The sequence below is a fragment of the Heloderma suspectum genome, chromosome 5, assembly GCF_057233095.1.
Source record: "Heloderma suspectum isolate Gila_16-S chromosome 5, 16-S_ref, whole genome shotgun sequence".
Classification (NCBI taxonomy): domain Eukaryota; kingdom Metazoa; phylum Chordata; class Lepidosauria; order Squamata; family Helodermatidae; genus Heloderma; species Heloderma suspectum.
The window spans coordinates 184,294,997-184,319,407 of NC_139462.1; the positions used below are offsets into that span (position 1 = coordinate 184,294,997).

General features: G+C 39.1%; 1 protein-coding gene across 17 annotated transcripts in view; it reads left to right on the forward strand.

Annotated features, from left to right (window-relative positions):
• The window catches only part of SNX13 (sorting nexin 13), a 110,799-nt gene extending 87,030 nt beyond the window's left edge, over positions 1 to 23,769 (forward strand). For 10 of the 17 annotated variants that reach the window (XM_084858616.1, XM_084858607.1, XM_084858606.1 and 7 more), the window contains 9 exons: positions 1,357 to 1,529; positions 2,329 to 2,436; positions 4,910 to 5,020; positions 8,259 to 8,420; positions 11,340 to 11,411; positions 14,277 to 14,422; positions 16,330 to 16,398; positions 19,579 to 19,691; positions 20,011 to 23,769. In XM_084858616.1, the coding sequence (XP_084714742.1) occupies positions 1,357 to 1,529; positions 2,329 to 2,436; positions 4,910 to 5,020; positions 8,259 to 8,420; positions 11,340 to 11,411; positions 14,277 to 14,422; positions 16,330 to 16,398; positions 19,579 to 19,691; positions 20,011 to 20,258 (1,202 nt within the window). In that variant the 3' untranslated portion in view covers positions 20,259 to 23,769. The remainder of the gene's footprint in view (positions 1 to 1,356; positions 1,530 to 2,328; positions 2,437 to 4,909; positions 5,021 to 8,258; positions 8,421 to 11,339; positions 11,412 to 14,276; positions 14,423 to 16,329; positions 16,399 to 19,578; positions 19,692 to 20,010) is intronic. The other 7 variants (XM_084858619.1, XM_084858618.1, XM_084858613.1 and 4 more) reach the window with 3 other exon arrangements.
• The last annotated feature ends 642 nt before the right edge of the window (positions 23,770 to 24,411 follow it).

Below are 24,411 nucleotides of genomic sequence, written 5' to 3' on the forward strand. Positions count from 1 at the left end.
TACATATAACATTCTTGCAAGACACTTCTGGGGAAGAGTTTGACAGCTGTGGGGTGTCTGTCAAGGAGATTTCTACAAGCCATTGTCCAAACATGGTATGCACGAAACACAAGAAATAACTCACCATTGATTTTGGAGTGTGATGGGGCAAAAGACAATATGTTGAGATCAAGCTGTTAAAAGCCTTTATAGGCCAAAAGCAGAATATTGAATTATGCCTAGAAAAGAACATAGAGGCAGTGCAATGCTGGAAAATATTTTTTTGATGACGTACATACCTTTAGTAGGTTGAATGACTACGTTTTACACCAGCTGATGTTTCTAAGCAACCATCAGGAGCAGCTCTACATACTGTGTATGGGAGTGATCAAGTCATAAGGTTTCAAAGATATGATCGATGGTTCTAACATCTGAAACTGACAGACAGGATCACAGGCCCTCTTATTAAGTGCAGCATGTGAAGAGCTTTTTTTGTGAATTCATAATTATTTTAAAACTCTTAGTATTAGCAAGCTTTGGAAGTTGAACTCTTTCAATTACAATAGTCACACACTCACTTTCTGACCAAATTGAATTTCATTTGTTGTCCACTTTAGTTTGTGCTACTTCAGTGGTGCTACTTCAATTAGTTTGATTCATCTAGTCCCTATTCAAGTCCAGAAAGTGATTACAACAATAGTGCAATAGTGTCATCTTCCTGTCAGTACTGCATTCCAAATATCTGCCCAGTTTCAGTGGCATCATAGTTAACACATACAGAATGGTCTTGGACTGGACTACCAGAGCCCACAGAGTAGATCCTCTGTGACCTCAGTTCCAGAAATAAATAGAATGATTTACATATGGTTCCATTCTACTCTGCCATAATTCAGTCTGATTTGAATTGGCCTACAGTGTCAGGTTGGGCAAATAGGTTTTGTATATGCTGAGATTCCAAGCACACCCATCAGTTACTGCTCTGTATCTGTTTGTAGAACTATTGATAGGCTGGTTATCTGTCTAGGTATTTCAAACATATTGAGTCCCATTGTACTAATTCAAATAAGGCTGTCAAACTTGGTTGAGTTGGAAGCATCTCCTGCCTCTACCCATTCCCCAGACTTGTTAATTGGCTGTAAGGTGTGTTTTTGATCACAGTGGTAGTTCTTGAGCTAAGTGCTTCTGCTGAAGCATCATTTTACTATAAGATGTTACTTCAGAAGAACTGCACACACAGAATGGTGGTTTGCATGTCCATTTTGTCTCGGCTTCTTTCATTTCCAACATCTTTTCATTTCACGTTTCTTCTGCCCTTTCGTCTTCCTCTTTTTTTTGTCTCTCCTTTCTCCATTTTGTTCATTTCTTTTAAATTGCTAGTCTGTGCTGATTATAACCCATATACTGTGGCAGGAGTTTGTAATGACCATGGCAAGACATATGCGCTATATGCTATCACCGTTCGTCGTCGATCTCCAAATGGTGATGAAGTATGGAAAACATATCGTCGGTACAGTGACTTCCATGACTTCCACATGAGGATCACTGAACAGGTAATGTTTGCAGTTAATGTTTGTGTGTGGAAGGAGTGAATTGGCTTCTTGCTTTAATTTAAATTAGTGATGGATAAAATTCCATGGGCTCACTTAAAACAAGCTAATTTGGGTTCAATTTAAGCTCTGGCCAGTTCTGTGTTCCTGACATGCTGGAACTGGGCTGAATTAATTATAAGCTGACCCTAAACTTGTTCTTGGCTAGTAACTAGCTCAGACATTCAGAACAGGGTAAATTCATAGTCCTGACTCCCAAAGTCCAAACTTTAGATACATTGCTAATTTTAAATGACCTTTTGATCAGAGCCCTACATCTGACAGGTATTGACGGCCTCTTTCTACAAACAGGGGAAGATGTGAAATGCTTTTTGACCTTGCTACCTCAGAATTGAACATGTAGGTTCCTCCATACAGAAGTTTCCTGAACATGGAAAAAGAACATATTGGAGAGAGCGCTGGGCTGTATGGAGGAACACTCAGTTTCTTGAGCTCACACCTTCTGCCTGGAGTGGTCCAGTACAGAAACAGGTTGTTTGAAAGTCCAGTTAAAGCTAACAGTTAATGCCCGCAATCCTATAGCCACTTACCTGGGAGTAAGACCTTTTGGACTCAGTGGGCTTATCTCTGAGTAGACATGTATAGTATTTCAGCCTTAGCCATAGTTAAGAGATTGGCAGTATTACATCTGCACTGGGTCTGAAATGTACTTGTTAAATGAATAAATGGCAATTCATTGTGGCTGTAAATATTGAATAGTGATTTTTAAAACAAAAATGTTATGGCTAATGCCTTTTTCCAGATTGAAGATCTAGCAAACGTATTGAGGCTTCCTGGTAAAAAAACATTCAATAACATGGACAGAGAATTTTTAGAAAAAAGGAAGAAGGATTTAAATTCATACTTGCAGGTATGTTTTCATACTCGGTTTGCCATTAAGGATGCATGTATGATTTATTCATCTCCCCGCCCCCAGTCCCATTTGATCTCTTGAAAATTGCTATGAGTTTCAGTGGGCTTTATTACTGAACTTCGGTAGTAAAGTTTCAGTATGCCAAAATTGTTTAGATATTACTAAAGCATAACTGGGAGTTATAAAGATTCCTGGTCTTTAACTATTAATAGTAGTTGTGGTAATAGTGATTATGTTTCTACTATCACTTAAATATTTTGCACGCTTGACTTGGCTTCTAAAAATTTGTTGGAAGTAAGCACAGAACATACTGGCCGGTTCACGCATCATGCTACGCCACTCTGGAGAATAAGCCACCTTGGGTTGGTTGTTTGTTCACCAACCCGCGTTACTCCCAGATGATTGGGCATGCAGCAGCTTGGCTTGGCTTTTTTCCCCCTCAGTCCTCCAGGCCACTCCCTGCATGTATCCCAATGACCTTTGCCTGGCAAACCATCTCATATCCTCGTCACTATGGCAGAAAACTTTCCTGCTCCAATCGCTACCCATTTTTGGAGAACTTACTCTGTTCGTCACCTTAGGAAAAAAAAAATCATTGCTTTGGAAGTATGCAAATGAGATTGTGATTTTTTTTTAATTGCCCTGCTCTATCACAGCTGCGCAAGAGTGCAGATTTGCCTGTCCATTGTGTGTAGTCTTGCCTTATCAATTTCCTTGTATGTTACAGCTGTCAAGGAAAGCATTGAAGTACAGTAGGTAATGCACTAGGAAATTGATACGGCAAGACTGAACATAGGCTCATCTGTGCACACTTTTCAAGGTCTGGGGAAAAAGTAAGAGCAAGTATGAACCCATTTGTGCAATTCAGAAGCACGAAAAAAAGCGAGAGAAGTAACTGCCCACTTGGCAATGTTACCCTCTCACTATTATGCCTTGAACAGACGCTTGTCAGTGTCCTCCCCTCTTTCGACACTTTCCCAAGTCCTGATGAAGTCTACAGGTGGGAGTTATTGGTTCCCCTCCCCCATCACAGTTTGTAGCCACTTGGGATAAGCTACGGCGCAGGATTTGGATGTTATGTTATGACAAGCCACCCTCACCAACCCTACTACAAGCCATGGGTTCTTAGGGTGGCTTCTTCACGGTTACCAAACCACACTGAATTGCCTGGGCCGGGTTCACATGTCATGGTAAGCCATGGTGACACTAACAAGGCTCACAACTCACTGTGGCTTATCATGTTGTGTGAACCCTTCACTATAATATGACGTACTGGACCTGGCCTTGCTGTTGGATGTTCAGAAAGCATCCATGATCAGGGACCTTTGCTCAGCTTAGGCTGATATGCCAACAAGACCATTTCTGGGGACTGTGACAACTCCTCGGTTGTATTGATATTGGACTATTGTAATGCACTGTATGGGCTGGATCATAAGCCTTGATAAGCCACCCTGAAAATAAGCCACGGTTTGCTTGCTAACCCACGTTACTCCCAACAGACAATTGGGTGCTCTGTGGCTTGCCATGGCTTGTTTCCCCCTTAGTCCTGCTACTCGTTCCTGCCATGTATCCCATGGGCCTTTGCAGCACAACCACTCTCATATCCTCATTCCTGTGAAGGGACCTTTTCAGTCTTCCTATCCTGCTGCGATAGATACTCTTTTTCTGTGCCACTTTCCCCCTCCCCATGCTTCGGAAGTATGCAAATGGGTTCATTTTTTTCTTTCTGTTGTTCACAAGTGCACACTCGCTAATGACAGATTTTTTTTTAAAACAAACCCATTTTTGCAGTTAGTGCACTCATACTCCTCAAATAATTACACCCATCCATCTCAATAGCTCCGTCCCATTCAGCTGCTGCTTTCGGAGTTCAGGATCAAGGGAAGTGCCAAAGTGAGGGAGGAAACCCACAAGATAAAGTTCAAGATAAAGAATCTGCAACTATTTGTGCTTTTTGAAAGCTATGGTTGTTGTGGTGGTCGTGGTTGTTTTAGCAGTAAAAGAAACATGCAGTTAGCATGGTGTTGGCACTTTAGAGAGGGACTAGAAATAATACTAGTGTGGTGTAGTGCCAGTGTGGTGTAGTGGCAAGAGTGTTGGACTAGGAGCTGGGAGATCCGGGTTCTAGTCCCCACTCGGCCATGGAAGCTCACTGGGTGACTTTGGGCCAGTCACAGACTCTCAGCCCAGCCCACCTTACAGGGTTGTTGTTGTGAGGATAAAATGGAGACAAGGAGGATAATGTAAGCCGCCTTGGGTTCCTTGCAAGAGGAAAAAAGGTGGGGTATAAATGCAATAAAATAAATAAATAAATAAATAAATAATACTTGGGGTAGAGCAGCAAGGGAAATGGTTTAACAATGTCTTACATAATGTTGTTTGCACTGTGTTGTAAAGTGGATCAAGTTCAAACCAAAATATTCATCTTCTTAAATGTTAGGTGAAATTACTTGCATCTTTTCCTTTGTAGCTTTTGCTTGCTCCTGAAGTGATGAAAGCATATCCAGCTATAACACACTATGTGTGTGACTTCTTGGAAAATAAGGCATACAGTAAAGGGAAGGGAGATTTTGCTCGGAAGGTAAGAGTGGTATCTGTTGTCTAGCAGCCTTAATGATGGATGTGATACTACAATTTTGTGCACAGTAAATCACCATAATCTGTTTTTAATTTGAACTGTATGCACATAGTTGTTTAACTTGTATTACATCATTAATATACAAACGGTCACTTGGTATAAAAATTGATTGATTGATGTAAAGCCAATATTCAAATAAGAACTTATTGAAATAGAAGCATGTATGTGTTGTCAAAGAAGTCAAACTTCCAGAATAGGCTCCTTGCAATATAAAAAGTTCTTAAATTGTTTAGAAGCTGCTTTGAATCCTAAAATGTATCCAGTGGTTTGAAAGATGTTAATATTCCTTCCCTTTTATCTACCCTAAAATCCTCTGCCCATTTCAGGCACCACATGCTTCATGACTTCCATCCACCTGCTGAAAAGAGAGAATGCATGTCTCCCTCTAAGACTGCTTTTTGAGGTTGTTTCACAACCAAAGGAGCTATGCACAGAATTTTCAGATACCGCCCTTTATCAAAGCTGATCATTCAGCAGTTGTGCTTGAAACAGATCTCTTTGCAGATTTTATATGCACAGTTGTCCCTTTTGTCTTGACCATCCCTTTTTATAAATGAGGCACAGATTGCTATATTTAAATTTTTAAAAAATTAACTAGAGATTGAACTGAAATGCACAAGCCTAAGATTATTCAGACTTCCATAACTTGGGTTGTTCTTAAACTCTTAAATATAGTAATCAAATTCACATATAGTCTTATTGTACCATCGTGTATGTATATTTCCCCCCTGCTCATTCCCATGCCACTCCACAGTTTGTGGTTATCTTGTTTGGTGAACAAGAGGCCACATTTCCACATAAACCCTTGAGGGTAAAGTAAGGACCATACCTTTTCCTCAAATTACTGTCTTTCTGAGGTTAGAGGTGGCAGGCTTTAAATCCAAATGCATAATTTTATCTGAAAGAAATTTCTGTAATATACATGACCCTTCATTGCAAATCCACTGTATATTCCTCATATGGTCAGTCAGACAATGATTCAGCAAATGTATTCAGTTTATTTATTCACAATGATAAATTGAGGTAGTTAACAATATAAGAACATAAACACATCAATTTGTTATGTTTATCACAACAAAATGTAACAAATGAAAACAGCAAATTCTGTTCAGTACAACGGCGAGCATTGAACCTCATTAAAAGCTAAGGAAAAGGGCAGTGTTTTGATTGTCTTCTGGCAGATAGGCAAAGGGAGGGTGTTCCAGAGGTGACGTGCCATGACCTGAACAGTCACTCTCTTTTGTCACTACCCATATTGCCTCAGAAAAGTAAAAGCATTTGGAGCAAGGCCTCTGAATAAGATCTTAATAGCTAGGAGGTTTGTATGGGAGCAGATTGTCCTTCTCCAATAGCAGGCTGCTTAACGCTTTGTATATCAAAACTAGCACTTAGAATTGTGTCTGGAAACCAATATATAACAAGCGTAGTTCTTTAAGTACTAGAGAGACATGTTCTTTAGTATTAGAACTGATTGACAGTCCATCAGCTGTATTTTGTACTGATTCTTGTTCTGAAACAGTCTTCAAAGGCAGCCCCAAATAGAGCTCAGTAATGCAATCACAGTGTTATTAGGGCATGGATGACCATGGGCAGGTCTCATTGTTCCAGGAAAAGCTACAGCTGGCAAATCAGCCAAAGCTGATAAAAGATGGTACAAGCTCCAGAGAATATTTTAGCATTCAACAGTAATTGGTTGTTTCTAGATGTGTGAATAAGCTTGATGCTACATTTTTCTAGGCTGCTGTGCATCTGACCTATAAACTATACTTTCTCACTTGGAAGCACTCACATACAGACACATACTTCCCTTTCATCTACTGCATCCTGTCTTGTCCCCTGAATAAGTCAGTTTAAAAACTGTTCCTATTGTCTAGGCTGCCACTATCATAAATTGCTTTAAGCTGAAAAGCTGGCCGTTGCTTCCTAAGTCTTGGACAAGGCAGAGGAGCCCCTGTATTCTGAGTTGCAATGGATTTTAAAGGAGTGAATTGCAGGCAACAGAAATAGGTACACGGTACTCATTAAGAAACTGCTAAATGACTATACCAGGGCAGGGATATCAGTTTGGTAGGAGATATACTGTGAAATTTAACACAGTTCTTCATAAATCGGAAACTGCAAATTTGAAGCAAAACATGAAGATCAAGAGAAGGAGTGTGTTGTGTTCTAGGAGTGGAAATAGAGTTCAGAATAGTTACATAGGTTACAGTATGTAGGTAAATCAGTAATGTGATATTACGCATTATGTGTTAAACATCAAACTTTCACCCCAAACTGCAGGCCTATATTGAATCCTTTCCCTTTGTAATGTGTAGTAGAACTTACTTATGTTCTGATGTCATAACACAATGTGTTAGCCTCTCTCCTCTCCACATTATTGGGTGGTGGGGCATGCAGCTGCAAATGTCAGGACACAGGTTAGTTCTACTACATAATACCTATGTGTATGGTGGGGGAGGCTTTATATAGGGCTGCTGTCTTCAGGACATTGGAACATGCAGTTTTGCCCTTACTTAAACACATAATAGTTTTCTACTAACTACACATCATCTTGCCCATTCAAAATAACATAATATGCACAAAGAATAACATTTGCCTGCATTAAGATCTTCATTATCCCCAGTATTTGGTGTACAAGCTTTAATGGGCCAGCAGATATTTAGCGTTTGCCATGTCCCCATTTTTTATTTTCCCACTTCCTCCTTCTCATTGCAGCACCTTATACCTTAAAAAATAAAATAAATCTACTCCTGAAGTTCAGGAGACCTTCTAGAATGGTGAGGGCTGTAGTGTGGGGAACTGCAGCTGGAGGGAGGAATCTGAGACCTCACCTTATGCAAGTGGAGGTGTTTCTGCTCATGCAAGGCGCTCTCTGTTACATTGCACACTAACATAAGTAAAGGACATGGCCTTGCCCTGCGAGATTTTCTGGCCGACTTTAGATCATGGGCGGGTTGAGGGATCAGTCTCTGGGTGACATTCCTCTCAGTTCCAACTGTTAGGGTGTTTTAACCAAAATTTGCTTTATGGATGCTTGAAATTTACAAAGTTAAAAAATTGTAGTAATGGTTTTGTATTACTGCTCTCCAAAACGGTGTGATATTTTCAACACACATTATTGGATGACTGTAGTCATATCCTCATAGACTTATGCAATCGTGGTAAATGTTTTCCTCTTCAGATGGACACATTTGTAAACCCACTGCGTAACTCTATGAGAAATGTTTCAAATGCTGTCAAGTCCTTCCCTGACAGCTTCACAGAGGGGATGACTAAAATGTCAGACAACATGGGCAAAATATCAGAAAGATTGGGACAAGACATAAAGCAATCATTTTTCAAGGTAAGAACGCATTGAAGTAACACACAACAGATTCAGTTCCATTTTGGGCCACCTCATTCAAACAGGAACGGAACTGGCACAGTGTTGGGTAACCAATACATTAATGGTGTTGCCTTATTTTATTTTGAAGGCTAAAAGTAAAGCAAATTATCTGAGAAAGTAGTAGCATTGTGGATCAGAAGTTCTTTAGAATTTATTCTAAAATGTAAGACACAGCTGTCTGCTTTACCGAATTTATTCTAAAATGTAAGATATAGCTGTCTGCTTTAATATGCTTGAAGCAGCTGTGGGAAATCTGTTATAAGTTAAGGAATAACTTGCTGATAGTATTTTTCATCGTATGGAGATCTATCATATGCACTTAGCACTCTCTCCTGGCCTCATAACCTTTGGGTTGCCTGATAATTCTATATGGTATATGACTTCATATATCAGTGGATGGACCAAGGAACAGAGGAGGTATACTGGTGGTCTGATTTTGGTGGGGAAACACAAATGGAGCAATTACTGGCTATATCCTGTCCACATTTTTTATCAGTAGTTTATTGAAACTTTCCATTATTTTTAACAATAAAAAGAGGAACATAAAAAAAAACCCAGCAACTTTGAAATTCAGAAATTTATCCTTTTGGGTGGTACAAAATTAACTGGAAGGGGAAAAAAACCCTATTAAATTATGTCCTCATTAGCTACTTGATCTCTCTGAATTCGTCTTCATCCAGGTAAGCAAGAAGGAACAAAATTAGAAAAAAGGCGGAGAGGTTGAAATGGGAGGAGGATGGGATGAGAGAAGTTGCATGCCAGCTGGGCAGGCAGCCACATGTGATATTAGGTCATAATTGCTGTTATGTAAATAAAATAAATAACAGTTCTTGCTTTGGGGCAATTTACTTGTCATTAAACTCTCCAGTAAGGTGTACCACATGCCATTTATATATAATATAATATATAGGTTTAAAGTATTTCTTTATATAAATGTCACAAACTCCCAGGATTCCATCTCTCCCAGGATTCCATCTCTAGGAGTTTTGCTATCCAGTAACAGTATCTGGTAGAGAGTTGGAATATTTCCAAGCTAGATTCAGGTTTGCCCTGGCTATTGCTCTTTCAGAACTTGACACAATCAATCCCTTTTTGCATTTAACCCACTAATAGGACTTGCACTTGGGATTTTCTTGACACACAAAGTATTAACAGGGAGTGCTGTTGTGCTATAGAGAGGCTCTCGTGTGTCATGAGCAACACAATGTGACACTGTGTGGGAAAGCCCTATGGGATTTGTTTTGGTATGTTAGATTAATATAGCTGCTACATTGGAAAGCTTGCTTGCTATCATAAGTCACTACTCATTCTCTAAACCGGTGTGTTTAGCAATCTTGGCCTATCTTCTCCATGGATGGCGCACACATGCATATTCTTTCCCTTTGATTTTACAAAACTAGATGTACTCAAAGTCATAGAAAGCTCCCTGATGTTGATCTAAAATGTTATTTTAGGACTGGATGTTACTGAAAATGCATATTCTGCCATGTTGGGCTTCTTATCCCTTATTTCAGAACTTGAGAATAATGCACAGAGCCTGTGCTCTGTTATCAAATATTATCAACTTTGCAACCCTAAATTACCCAAAGACCTAGGATTATTTCAACACGGTTTGCCTCTCTGCCTCCCCTTTCATATTTCCAAATACTGGCTGCAACCCAGAGCTTTGCAGGGCTTCAGTGCACACATTCTCTGCCAAAGCAGAGCTGCCCTATTCACTTCCATGTTAAAAAATGTACTGTGTTCAGTGTCTGAGGTGTTCACTTCAACACAGATATAAATGGAACAGCTTTCGCTTTCATCAAGTTCCATGTGTGTGCTAGAGATACTGGATGGGGGCAAATGTCTGAAGCAATTTTTTAACCCGTTCTTGCCAGTGAGCTTGCTTTCATCAATCCCACTACCTGTCCTTGAATAAAATATACTTATTCCATTTAGCCCTGTCATTGCTAACCCAACTTCTGCTCTGTCACGCATGAATGCATCTTCCTTAAAATAGAATATTTCAAGTTAAAATAAAACTAAGCAAGATGCATACTAATCACAAACCAAATGTAATCTTCTGTTTTTCCTCTTCCCTTTTTCCTTTCTGTCCTTGTTTGTATTGCATAAAGATTGTAAGCTCACCAATGCAGGGCCTTCTTAATTTTAACAAAGCACGCCATTATAGCAAGAGACATGACAGCATAAGTACAAAGGAACCCTTCCTTTTAAAACTAGACTAAAATGAAATCTGAAGTAGTCTTTTATGATCTTGGATAAACTCAATAGTAAGAACATTTTAGAAATATAAAATATTTCTGCCTTACATGTTTTATGATATTAAGTAGAAGCAAGTCTTGTTCTACCATCACATTTGATAATTATAGCTCTCTTGGGATTTTTCACATGCCACTAAGTATTAATCAATGTTAGAAATTAGAATACAGTGCTTGTAAGTCTTTTTGTTATCTGACTGTTTATAATATTCATAATGCATCTTGATTTGTGACATTGGCTAAATCCAGCATTACATGAACAGGTTTAAGCTCACACAACAAGGGTTTCCCTCCCCCCCGCTTTTCCCTGTAGCCACCCACACATCCCTCAAATCTGCTCTGGAGCAGATTTGGGGGAGGTGACGTGGGGAGGGGAAATTCACTCTGTCAGCGGTGTCCATTCCGCTGGTGGAAGGATAGCATTGGATATGACCCACTATTTGTTTTAATTTTGTTTTAAAATATTTCAGTAGTAGTAAGTATGTGTATTAAAAATATTTTAATCACGTGTAAAATTTGTTATTAAATGTAATTTTGAATTAAGTTCTAGAACCCAGGCTTTGTGAATGATGTTTCCATCACTACTTTCCCCTACAAATAATATGTCTTTGGAATTTAGGAGCCTCCTTTAATGCAGAAGACATATGTTGATCCTAAACACTGCCGTGTTGCAGCACACCTTGATGACAATGTGAGTGTACTGTTTTGTTTTAAGCTGAAATCAATATTGATTGCAAACTAATTTAGACTGAAATCCGTATTGATTGTAAACTAGTTTATTGCATTGTCCTTGTAAATGAAGTGGATGCACACACACAACCAGAGTTTAATCTTGATGGTATTGTAAGTTGTGTTGAAAGATGTCAAGTCCTATAGCTGGGGCCTAAAGAAGTATTATAGGCATGCTCAAAGGCATTGTAGATGTCCAGTGAGATTTTTTCTTCAAAAAGCTAACCCCCTTGCTTATGTCAAACTGTTTTGAAACTCCTTCAGTTTCAAAAGCTGTTTGCCATGTGGCATGGGGGACTCCTGATTGAGAAACAAAAGCCCCAAGCCCCTCTGGGCATGCAGAACTAGCTGAGCAGTTCTTTGGATCCCAAACTGTATAACTTGACACATAACATAAAACTTGACACATAAAAACTTGACACATAACATTTTTATATTCTAATCACATTCAAATAATCTGATTAATTCTGTGTCAGTTGCATAAAGAAATGATTACTTCATCTAATAAGATTTCTAGGTCTGTGATGCGCACGCACACACACAAGTTTTGGCCATAGTCCTGGATAAAACTTTTATTAGATCTAAAACTCTGAAGGATGTTTATGTGTGCAGAAATATGGTGAAGTTTAAAAGGCTAAGCCTCTGGTGTTTGCATAAACCGGACAATTCCTAAGTGTTTTGATTGAAACACTGATCAAATATGTGAAAATCAGTTGAAAAGATCTTTTATCTTTAATGAGGACAAAATGACCATACGATTACCAGTGATTATATGCAGATTTGTCATGCTCATATATCTGCACCTGTTCTACACATTTTTACTTGCCACATCAAAGCATTCCAATTTGTATTTCTCTATGCTGACTGCTACTGTGACTTTGGAAAAATGTTCTTTCTCCTCCTCTGCCCCCAGGAACATGACATGTTTCATGTTTTGCATTTTTAAAAAATCATCACAGAAATTGCCTAACTACATATTTGTTGGTGTGTGAGAGATACTATACATGCACATACAGGAAAAATGCATTTTCCAAAATGCACAATTTATTGGGTACTAATTACATTGGGTTTGTATTAAAGCATCTCAGTTAAATTGTGTGTGTTAATGTCTCATAAAAAGTTTTTTATAGATTTAAGTTCTAAACTACTTCTAGAAATTGGTATATAATGGTGTGTCAGTGTTCCCCCCATTTTTTTTTTTTTTTAATTCCAAGGGTCCATGCAATTTAGTTGGTTCCATGCAGTCAGGGGCACTTCAAACTTGTTTCTGCTATTCTGACTTGTAAAAGGCATTTGAAACTGATATGAACTGAAAATTCAATTTGGAACATGGCATAGGGATATGCTGTTTAAGGGGGGGGGGGACAATCAAAAATTCCAGGGGCTGAGTGCAAGCCCATGGGATATTCAGAGCAGCTGTTCAGATCTTTGGACAGAATCCAATGGAGCGCTTACACCCCTGCCAATTCTCTTGTACCCCACCAATTCCCATCTGCAAGTGGCACCCTCTACTTGTGGAACAAAGATTTAGCACTTCCTAAACCTTGGGACAACAAGAAATAAGTGAAAATCCTGTTTCTGGAACAGGTCAGGTCACTGGAGCTCACATAATGGAGTTTCCCTGAGCTGTCCTTATTCAGAAATGAGTGTTTCTGCTTGTTTCAGGGCTTCCTCTGGGAAGCATTGAATCTCTTTTGCACAACAGAAACAACAGGACCCACTGCTGGCACAACAGAACCTGCGGGGTGCAAGAGAATCAGCATGGGCGTAAGCACCCTTTTGGATTCTGTCCCCTGTCATTTTCTTTCCAGAGAATCTTATTTTTAGTTTTCTTTTATTCTTTTTGCCCTTCAGAGAACAAAATTGTGAGGGCGTAGAATAGTTGAAGTGTTACTAAATTAATATGATTTAATAATATAAAAGCTTTCAAAAGCAGGACCATGTGATGAAATCATACTAGCTAAATGTTCATACTTGTACACAGTGACCTGGTTCGCACGTAATGCCAATTTATGGGTTAATTGTGTGAGTATGCTGCCTCCTGCCCACTTGCCGCTTTCACTTTGCGTCCGCATTCTGAAGCAGCCCATGAATGCTGTTCTTCGGTTCTTAGTCGTGACGTCCAAACCTGGCACTCTGGGTTGTTGAGGATTAAACAACCCAGAGTTTTAACCCAACAACAAACCATGGCTGTGAGCATGCAGGGGGCAGCCAGCTTGCTCACTCTTGGCCCAGACAACCCATGGGTTAAACAACCTACAGTTTGTTGTTACGTGCGAACCAAGTGATGTGCTTCTAAAAAATGCTGATAGTCTTGTGGCAAATGGTTCAGTGCTGCAGTGCAGATGGAGGTAGCTTTAGTGTAATTTACTATTATTAACTAATAGCTAACTATTAGTAAGTAGTTAACTTTCATGTTTACTGTATTATGAACAAGTTACAGTGGTTTGGATCCAGAGACCCTTTCCTACTGCAGCCCCTTGTGTCCCCACAAAATCGGTTCCATGGGGTTAAAGAACCCTTTGAAACAGTATGGGATATAGTGTAGGGGGCTGCACAAAGAAGAGAGAATCTGTAAAATTACCCCTTCTCTTGTGGAAGCATCTACTGTATTGAAACCCCTTCTATGAGCGGAGGGACTCCTTCCAGTTGCAGACTGAATCTAACCCAATGCTTGTGTGGAAGCATTACAGTATTATTATACTTTTGAACAAAGCAAGTGCTTCATAGTTTTGCTGGTTGTTGTAAGCATTACTGAAGTTGTCTGAGGAAGATTATCTCTTTTCCTTTAAATAATAATAATAATATTTCCAACCCAATTTACTAGGTGGATGACAATGTTCCTCTTAAAATAATGCTGCTACTCATGGATGAAATCTTTGATCTGAAGGAGAGAAATCAGTGGTTACGACGAAATATCAAAAACTTGCTTCAGCAGCTTATTAGAGCCATGCATGGATATACAATAAATAAGTACTGCCTTCCATTTTTCTAATTCTTAAGAGTCTATGTATTATGTGAAGTGCATATGAAAATCTATCCTCTCTCCTTTTTAAGCACTAAAAACTTGATGTAATTTTAATTAATCGCAATATGAATATAATAAGCTGTTTTTGTCATACTGCAGTGCCTGCATAGAAAGGCTAGCGCAGGGGTGGGGGAAATCTCTGGACCGCAGAGGACTAGGCATCTTCCATTCCTCGCCCCCAGCCTGATGTAACTGGAGGCTTGCGGAGGAGGTGGGGAAAGTAATCCCTTTGTTATCTCTGATCTGCAATCAATGGGAGATAACAAAGGGATTCCGCTGCACGCCATTCCCCTTCCCAATGGTGGCTGAGTGGCGGTTGGGGAAACCACTTTGTTAGATCAGAGATAACAAGGGGATTCCCTCCTTCACACTGCCCTTGCAGAAGCTGGGCCTGCAAGTGCCCACCAAGTCCCTTTCCTTCACATGTCATTCTCACCCTAATTGGGGTAGCACATGAAGGAGGCGCCCAACTTGGCTGGTGCTTGCAGGAGTCCCTTCCCTTTGTGCATCACTTGTGCCTCAGTTGGGATGCAAGCTGCATACAAAGAAGACAGTTGCCTGGCTCCTGCAAGTGCCTGCTGTGTCCCTTTCCTTCCTGTGCTATGCACCCCAACTGGGGCATGAGTGGAACACAAAGGAAGTGCCCAACTCAGCTGTTGCTTGTAGGAGCTGGTCCTGCAAGTGCTGACCAAATCCCTTTCTCTTTGCAGAGAGAGATGGAAACTAGGTGGGGGATGACATCATGGGAGCGGGTGGCCTTTGGACATCATCTAGTCCCACTCCCTTGATGTCATCCAGCCCACCGGCTTGTTCTGGAAGTGGGGGAATGTGCCCTCCGGACAGATATAGGTACCCTGTCCCTGGACTAGCTGGTGCTCCCTCATCTCAGTCAGTGGGGATATGATGAGAGACTGAAGGGTAGGTAGACTTACCTGTCTGACTGGGCAGCTGGTCCCTTCATAGTTGCCTATTAGAATCATTCCCATACAGCTCCTTGCATCACATAGTCATTTAAGATACCCTATTTTTCTTGTTGGGGTGCAAACAGTAGTTCCCACATTATTATTTCTCCAGTTTCTGATCTCTGTCTTCTCTTCTTTAACCAGCTAGCTTATGAAACTGTCCAGTCTCCATTAAGTGCAGTCTTCCCCAACCTGGTGCCCTCCAGATGTGTTGAACTTCAACACGCATCAGCCCCAGCCAGCATGGCCAGTGGTCAGGAATTCTGGGTGTTGTTGTCCACAACATCTGGTAAACATGACATTGGAGAAGGCTGATCTAGTGAAAGCAGAGCAGCAACTCCTCTGGTATCTTCGTGAGTCATTGTGGTGTCGTGGGCAATGGCTGCCTGAAATCCTGGCAAGCCACTGCTAGTCAATGCTTATAATACTGGGATAGATGGACCAAAGGTCTGACTCAGTATGGCAGCTTCCTATGTTCCTGTGATCCTCTCTCCTGCAAAGCTGAGCTTGGTGTAACCGTCTTCTCTTGAATGCATAGAAGCATGCCCTAGCAGCTGCAATAGCAGTAGGCTTGTTTTTTAGAGAGGCAGTGCATTTCCCCCCCACCCCCCACTCTGTTCTCCTCTTTTGGCTACCGCTGTATCAAGAATTCTTGAGCAAGAGTTTTCCTTTTATTTGTTGCATTGGTTTTGAAGAATACAATGGATTGGATCCAGACTAAGTTAGTTAAACTTAGTGCCCTTTGAAGTCAATGACACTCAAGTCTTGACAAGTTTGTCCCATTGATTTTAGAGGGACCTAAGTTCAATTACCTTAATCTGGATCCAAACCAATATGTTAAACATATGCTTGATTTAAAACCACTCAACCAATATTTTTCTTCACTTCAGAAAAATAGTTGATCATGTTGATTGGATGACATCTCCTGAACAAGTAGCAGACGCAGTTAAACGGTTTAGGTATGTGCTTTTTATGTATGCTAAGTTCAAAGCAATATATATTTCTGCTTTCATTAGAATCGTTTACTCACTTGGGCTTTTAGAGATGATTAGCCTTGTCCAGCTAGTCTTCCTTTGTAGAAAGACTGATGTGTAAATATGTTCTGTCATTTGAAAAGCATGCACATCTACCTAATAATGAATACACCGTTACCAGCATCCTCTGTTTCTCAGGTGTTGCGGAAAATGAAAGCAACTTTGAAAGAGAGGATGTTAAGACTGTCTCCTCCAGCTTTGCTTAATTGTGTAATTTTTACTTTAAATAGTTCAGTAGCAAGATTGAACTGACACCGTTACTATTTTCTGCTTTCCTCTCCTTTGCACTAATGATTCAAAGCTATAGTCCAGAGATGGCAGTGGGGAACCTCTGGCCCATGCAAGTTCCCATATGGCCTGCCAGCTTCCTCCCCGCCTCCCCCCCCCCCTTTCTGGCAGGGAAAATCTCTTGTCAGATAAGCTATTGATAGGAGATAAGAGCATTTCCCTGCAGGGGAGAAGGGGTGGGGCCTAGGGAGGAAGCTACTTATTTTATCTTTATAAATGAAATAAACAATACCAAAAATACCAACAACCTGATCAATACTACAATTTCCCAGCAATACAATATTCTGATGAGGACACCACAATAACAAAAATAAAAGGGAAAAGAAAAAGAAAAAAGGAAAAGAGAGGAAGAAAGGAAGTAAAGAAGTAAAGAAAAAGAAAAGATTCTTTCCCCTCCCTCCCCTCTCCCTCTCCCTCCCCTATAAAGAATTAAGTTTAAACTCCAATACCCCCAGCCTCCAGTGCCATTCTGTTTTAAAAACTATATCTATAACCTTAACATTCTTACAGTTTAATAAACAACCTTACATTTCAATATCATATCATCAATGTTATATCAAAGAAACAGGTCTACGGTTCATTCTCAGTTGCCTATATTAATAATAATAATAATAACAACAACAACAATAATAGAAATATAGTGTTATATAATAATAAAACTTAAAATAAACCTTCAACAATCTGTAATATATTTTATATATAAATGCATGTGCACAATTACCCTCAAACAATAAATTTAAATACAGCATACCATATCTGTTTTGAAATAAAAAATATAAAGAAAAGCAAGAAAAAAAAGATGAAAGAGAATAAACTAATATATGTATAATCATTTATCTTCTGACCTAGCCTGGATCATGTAGACTAAACACAAGCAGTTGACAAAGCTTGTTTAAAGATTCCAGTTCATGGGGTTGTGACAGAAATCTCACGCATTTTTACATTCAGTCATGCCTCCGCCATTTCATGATTTAGAAACTTCTTCATCTGACCTTCAGACACAATACAAAGTGTAGCAGGATATTTTAAATAATATTGTAAGTTCATTTGTTTTTCCATATTTTTTACTTTGATACATTGCCTTCTTTTATTCGCCACCTCTTTGATGTAATCTGGAAATAACATAACTTTAACTTGTTTCCAGGAAAGGCTTCCACCTTCTCTTGCCAAACGCGGGATATAATTCTTTGTGGAGACTTTTGCAAATTGGACTATGATCGTATAGTCAGTCTCTTTAGCATTTGGCACACAAAATGCCTGCTCAATATCAAGTAAATAATCAGGTGGGATAGGGAGTATCTCATGCAAAATTTTATCCACAAAATTAGGCAATTTTATATCATTAGACAGATTTTTAATCCCAATAATACGTACATTGGATCTTCGCATGAAGGCCACCAGTTGAGAAATTCTGTTATAGACATTTTTAAAACATACTTGTGTCATAGTTTCATTCCCTGCCATTCGGTCTTCTAGCTTATTAATTTTTGTCTCCATTATTTTGCCATGACACATTAATTAGATCCACAGCTCCTTGCAAGGCGGTGATGGAATTTTGGATTAAATCCAATCTTTTGGCTTGCTCCGTAAATTGCGAAGATAAAGTCTGTATCAGAGTAAATAATTCCCCTATATCTTCTGTTTTCGAAACTTTTGACACAGGAGGTACGGGGGGAGTTGGCGATGATTCCACTCCTCTGTGTAGTCATGTTTCTCTCAAACAGATCTTGCAGGTCCTCAGATGTTCTCAGATATTGTTACTATTTCTTAAATCATCCCTCAGGAGTTGTTGATATTTCTTAAAGCGTATATTATTATGGAACACGCTAGCCCTGTTTTCTCCTATGAAATAGGGGTTTCAGAACAGCTTTTTGCGTTGGTAAAGCTCTGGGGAGATAATCCTGGAATCCAGCCCCCTGCCCACTATCTTGTGGGGGGTACTTTTCTCCAAGATGTTATCCAGAGCTGCCTTGCCCCCCCTTTTAAATCCAGGGGGGAGATGAAAAGGTTTTTCAACCTTTCAAAAAGCTGTTTGAGAAAGCTCCCACGGAGAGCCCATGGGATGCTACCAGAGTGACATTGGTTCCAACCGGAAGTCCGTAGGGAGGAAGCTACTGAGTGATTCGGTCCTGCTTCCTTCTGAGGCTTGTTTTGCAGAGGCTTTCTCTGCTTATTGGTGAGTCGACATGCTGCTCATGCTTACCTCTGAGCAGACATGCAGAAGCTTGGTAATTGGGATGCTATTTGAAATTGCTGCTGAGTGATTCAATCCTGCTTACTTCTCAGTAGACATATAGAAGCCGAGTCCTGTTTGCTTCTCAGTAGGCGTAAAATCGGTAATAATCTCAATTTTGCCACACCCGCTATACCTTTGGCCATGCCTATAGATGGAAAGTGGCTCCTGAGATCTTTGCCAGATTGGAATTTGGTCCTTGGGATGACGAAAAATTCCCCACCCCTGCTCTATTCCCTTGGTTTGCTGAGATGGCTTTAGCTACCTTTGCATTTGTTCATCCAGTACTTAGCGATGCTCCAGCATAGGGCTAGTCCTCCAGCTTCATTCTGTTCTGATCAAATTACTAAGCCCCTATACAGTCTATGGGGGACAGCTGCTTGTATAAGCTGTATGGAGCCAACCATTCTTGAACAGCCAGGCTCTGGAAATGTATGCAAAGTGATCAAGAGAAGTCACCTGAATCTTGAGGTTTAAACATAGCACCTCATCTTTGCATGTGCAAGATTGCTACACAGTAACACATTTTCAGAGGATAACTATAACATGATTTTCATTTTACCAGTAAACTTGTCTGCTTACAGAGATGCCTTTTGGCCGAATGGCATTTTAGCTGAAACTGTTCCCCACAGAGACAATGCCATCAGAATGCGAACAAGAATTGCTGGGAAAACAAAATTACTGGGGATAATGCCAGGTATGTGAAATGTATTAAACAAATTGCTTCTTGAATTGAAGTAGGAAATGCCCTCAGCTTTAACAGTTAACTTTTAAAGAAGCAGAGCCTTGTTTGCCTGCATCTGAATGGTATATTTGCAATCAGACTGAGGAACTGTACTTATCTGAACAAATATTCTTCTTTGTTTTTAGTGCTGAGACTTTCTAAGCTATGAGACTCATTTTCTTGAACATCCTTTTTTTAGAATCTGTAATCTTGATTGGGAATTTTACAGTAAATATACATGCAAATGTAGATAAAACTGTTACTGAACTACCATATTTTGTGATTTTTCTAGATGAGTTGAAGCATATCTTAGGTGCTGAGACAACAAGGAAAGGCATTCTCCGAGTCTTTGAAATGTTTCAGCATACTCAACTAAATAAGAGGATGGTGTATGTCTTTCTGGAAGGCTTCTTGGAAACCTTATTTCCAGCAAATGGCTTCCCTGATCTCTTCAAAAAACTGCATTCACGCTCAAAGCAGATGGAGCGATATAAGCATAGACTACTATCTACGCAAGCGCCTTTTTTACAGAAAAGGTGACACTCTAAACTATTACATTGGTGTCCATTTGCCCAGGACTTGGGCAGATCCTCTGGGGCTTAAAACTCTCATGCTGTTATTTCTGCACCAGTCTTTTAGTGTCACATATTAGATTATAAGTGCATCCATAAGAGATGTGATTCTTCTCATCCTTCGTCTCTAATGCAACCACTACCGTGGACTGGGTTCATGTGTCTTAAATGATTTGGTGCATCTTCATGCAACATTGAGAAAAATACTTGCCCACTCTGTAAGAACGTCTGTTCCTTCCACTCCTGACAGAATCTATGATTGCTAGCAATGAAAAGTGCTAGACCATGTCCACTGAGAGATAAGTAAAGCACAACTGTGGTGATAGCAACGAAGGACTTGGCTGCTTTGCTTGGAACTGGGAGATTGTGCAATGTGAGAATCAGGTGCGATTTGATTTGCATTTATGACTGTTGTGGCCTTGTAGGTCTTGGTCAGCAGCTCTGAAAAGATTGAGCTAGTATGAAGAGAAGTCTTCTGGAACACGTGATTCTGAGAAATGTTATAATTTCCTCAAAACTACATTTGCTAACTAAAGGCTGAGGAAATATGTGCAAAAGCCACATTAACTTCACCTTCCTGAATTAAAAAAAAACATTAAATTATTTTGGCTGGGTTTATTTTCAGTGGGATAGGGCAGAAGTACAGAAAAACAGACACTAGTTTGCATTAGCTTGTTTAGGGGTCTTGTTTTGCTCTTAAATTATAATCCTTGTAGTCTGCATATAACTTTTAAAGAAGACTCATAATAGCACACAGCAAAGGGAAGGGCAGATGTTTAAAAGAAGGGATTACCATATTTATCAGGAGTCTGAGGGGCTGGGGAAGGGAAGCAAATTAAAATACATTGCTCTTGGGATTACGAACCTATTTTAAAAGAATTGTACTATATGCCATTAAAAGTCACACTAAGATATATTTAAGTATGTTCACCTCAAGTGGTAAATTGCTAAAATAACTTGGTTTCTTACTGACATGAAAGTCTTAATGACTTCATTGAACAGTCATATGCAAACAATTGCAAATTCCTGAATGCACCATAGTGTATATATGAAAATAAGAGACACAAGTACAATATTTTTTTAATAACAATCTTTTTTATTTTTTGCATAATATAAAATTTTAATAAATAAACCTCTTCTACACAAAAGCCCCCGTCTACCCTCTTTACTTCCAAACAAAATGTCTAACTGAGAATGGAGTAATAATTGACTGTGCTTGTTGAGCCTTAATTTATCTTGGACAACACCTCCTTTTCTGACTCTCCTTGATGAACGCCTTCCATCACCAAGGAATTAGAACCCATTGTTTATAAACCTCTGAATATTCTGCTACATAGTCTGTTAAAAAAGATTAAAAACAGAAAACATCCAAGGTATAAATACATATTTAATATTCTGATATTAAACACACATTTTTGAAAGGAAGTTTGGTTTTAATCACTGGGCAATATATTAAAGGTTTGGGTATAATGCAGTACCTACAGATCTTGCAACTAAGGTCCTCCATTTATTAACTTACATTCAGGAGAAAATAGTTGACAGCTTGGAGGAAAGGGGAAGGTCCAAAGGAGAGTAGCCAAGAAGGGCATCTGTTTAAGGCCTGTGGTCTGGTTCCTCCTACCCCTCTTACTTCAGTTCCATAAAGCCTGCTCAATATTGCTATAAAGTCTGCTCAGTATTGGCCATGCTATAATAAATTTGTATGTCTTCATTACAGTAAGCATGTGTTCAAGTGCAATTGTTTTGTTCTGTCTCTACAGATCTACATACTATATATGTAATCCCTTTTACCAGTATCAGGACAGCTTAAGATAACATGCATGAAGTATCAATTCCCTGTCCCATTGTCCATGTTTTTAAGTAAACATGACAACTGACATGAAACTCCCACACATGTGCTTTTAAACATTTCTATAGATCTGATCTTTAGTCTATGGCCTAATTCTCACTGAAGTGGTAAACCTGTCTGGGTGATACCACTTTCGATTGCTGGTGGGGACTTGATTAATGATCATCCATGCATTTTTTTTAAAATCCCTGCACATAGCATGTCGGGAAAAATGTTCTAGCTGAGCTTTCCCCCAACATGCTAATTTTCTATGCAGGGATTTTGAATCATATGGGCCCCCTCCTGCAATTTGAAGTCGTAGGATCTACACAGGTTTACTATTCAATGAAACGTACGTCTATATCACCTCTTAATGTTCATATGTTCCAGCCCATTTGACTTGTAAAGTAGTTGAGCACCATAATCTACATGGAACATTGGATACAGGAAAACTGGCAGGCCTAAATGCAAGTCATAATAGAGCACTAATATATGACTTGAGTTTGAAATTAATACATCTAGATTACTCAGTTTAATTTATTGTATGTCAAAGTAGGGATGATGAGCAGTCAATAAACTGTGTAGTATCTCTTACCTTTCAGCATCTACATTGGGCTTTAAGATTATGCCCAAATGTTGAATTCTTTAATTGACAGTATATCCATAAAATCTTTGCATAAATGAAACATAATGTGTAATTTCTTCTAACACAGTTATTGCACATAGAGTTTTGTCATCTGTATTTAATTTCAGAGTGTGCCTGCAGACAGGAGCCATCAATTTTATGTTTCTTCTTGATGAATTATTCTGTATAGTTCACATGTTGTCTATCTACATTATATCAACTGTGGCCCCTGCATCATTTACACCCTTCAAAGCACCCCCAAAATTGATTGTGTAAATGCAGCACACACTTAGCCAGACACGTTCTGGCCTGAGAAAGCTGTGACTAGCCTCTGAAAATAAATGTGCCATCGTCCAACAAAATGCACTTACTTAGCCTTAATTAAGAGAGAATGAACATTAAGGTGGAATACTTCATATGGTTCATCCTCAAGCTTCTGCCTCTGGTGTTTGCTATAAATGAACAATTAATTTTAAATGCTACCAGAATGTGTAACAATTTTTAAGTGAAGTATAAATTCCACAATCTCAATTTTAATTTTAGTGCAATATTTTCATGTAATGCATGTGTATTTGAATAACTGTACAAAAAGGAAGAGAGGAAGTTTTTAAGGTTTTGAGATCAAGGGTAAACTGTCTTAACCAACAATGTATATTTTGTTATTGCTGCTGTGTTGGCTTATCTAAGGACTTGTTTTAAAAGTCTGGTTTGTCACTCCTTGTAAATCCATATTCCCTGTGCTCAAATGAGCATGGTTCTTACATTACAAGGAGCAAAATCTAAAGAGCACATCTTAATATAGCTGTTAAATAAACGACTTGTGCATATCATTGTACAGTATGTGTCAACTGTGTGCCTAATAGTTCTATCAATATTTCCCCTTTTTCTTTAACAAAGAATGAAAACAAATTTGGAATGCCATAGTCTCTCTCTGAACAGCTACAAACTCTTTTTATTTGGAGTTTGTATTATGTTTGTCCAACAGAAAAGCTTGGAAAAGTACACTAATAAAGTATTAACAAGGAAGCTTTGAGTTTGTCTTATTTACTGGCTCTACATAGTTGCTGATTATCATATATGATATGATAGCAGAAGACCTGCTGTAGTGGGAGTCAAGTGGAAATATTACATTTAGGGGTTTTGTTCTTGCTAAAATAACCAGCTAAAATGCAGTTTGAAATTTAAAATGATGAGGTTTGAAAATATTTATTGGAGTAAATGTAATAGGAAGCAATTTAGAATAAGTGCATCACAAGCAAACTTAATCTCAAACTTCTGTGCACCTGCAAAGCAACCACATTAGCTATAAATAATAGCACACCTTCTTCAAAGTATGGTATATCTTTAGTGCAAAGAAGTTCTTTAGGTTTATCCTTAGGTTTTATTTGCAAAACAGCTGGGTCTGCATGCCAGAACTATTGTTCTTGAAATATATAAGAATTCCAGCTGTTTCACATTCATCTTGAACAACTTGATATTGTAGAGCTGCTAAGATGCCACTTGTTTATCCCTCTGGAAAATGTTTATTGAATCTCTTTTCTACCCAGGTACCAGTGAAATTGGTCTCTAGAGAGAAATGAGTTCATAGGAACAAATTCTGTATATTTCAATTACTGATGTCACATCAAACATAATGATGATAACAGATCATAAAAGCATATGTAAGAG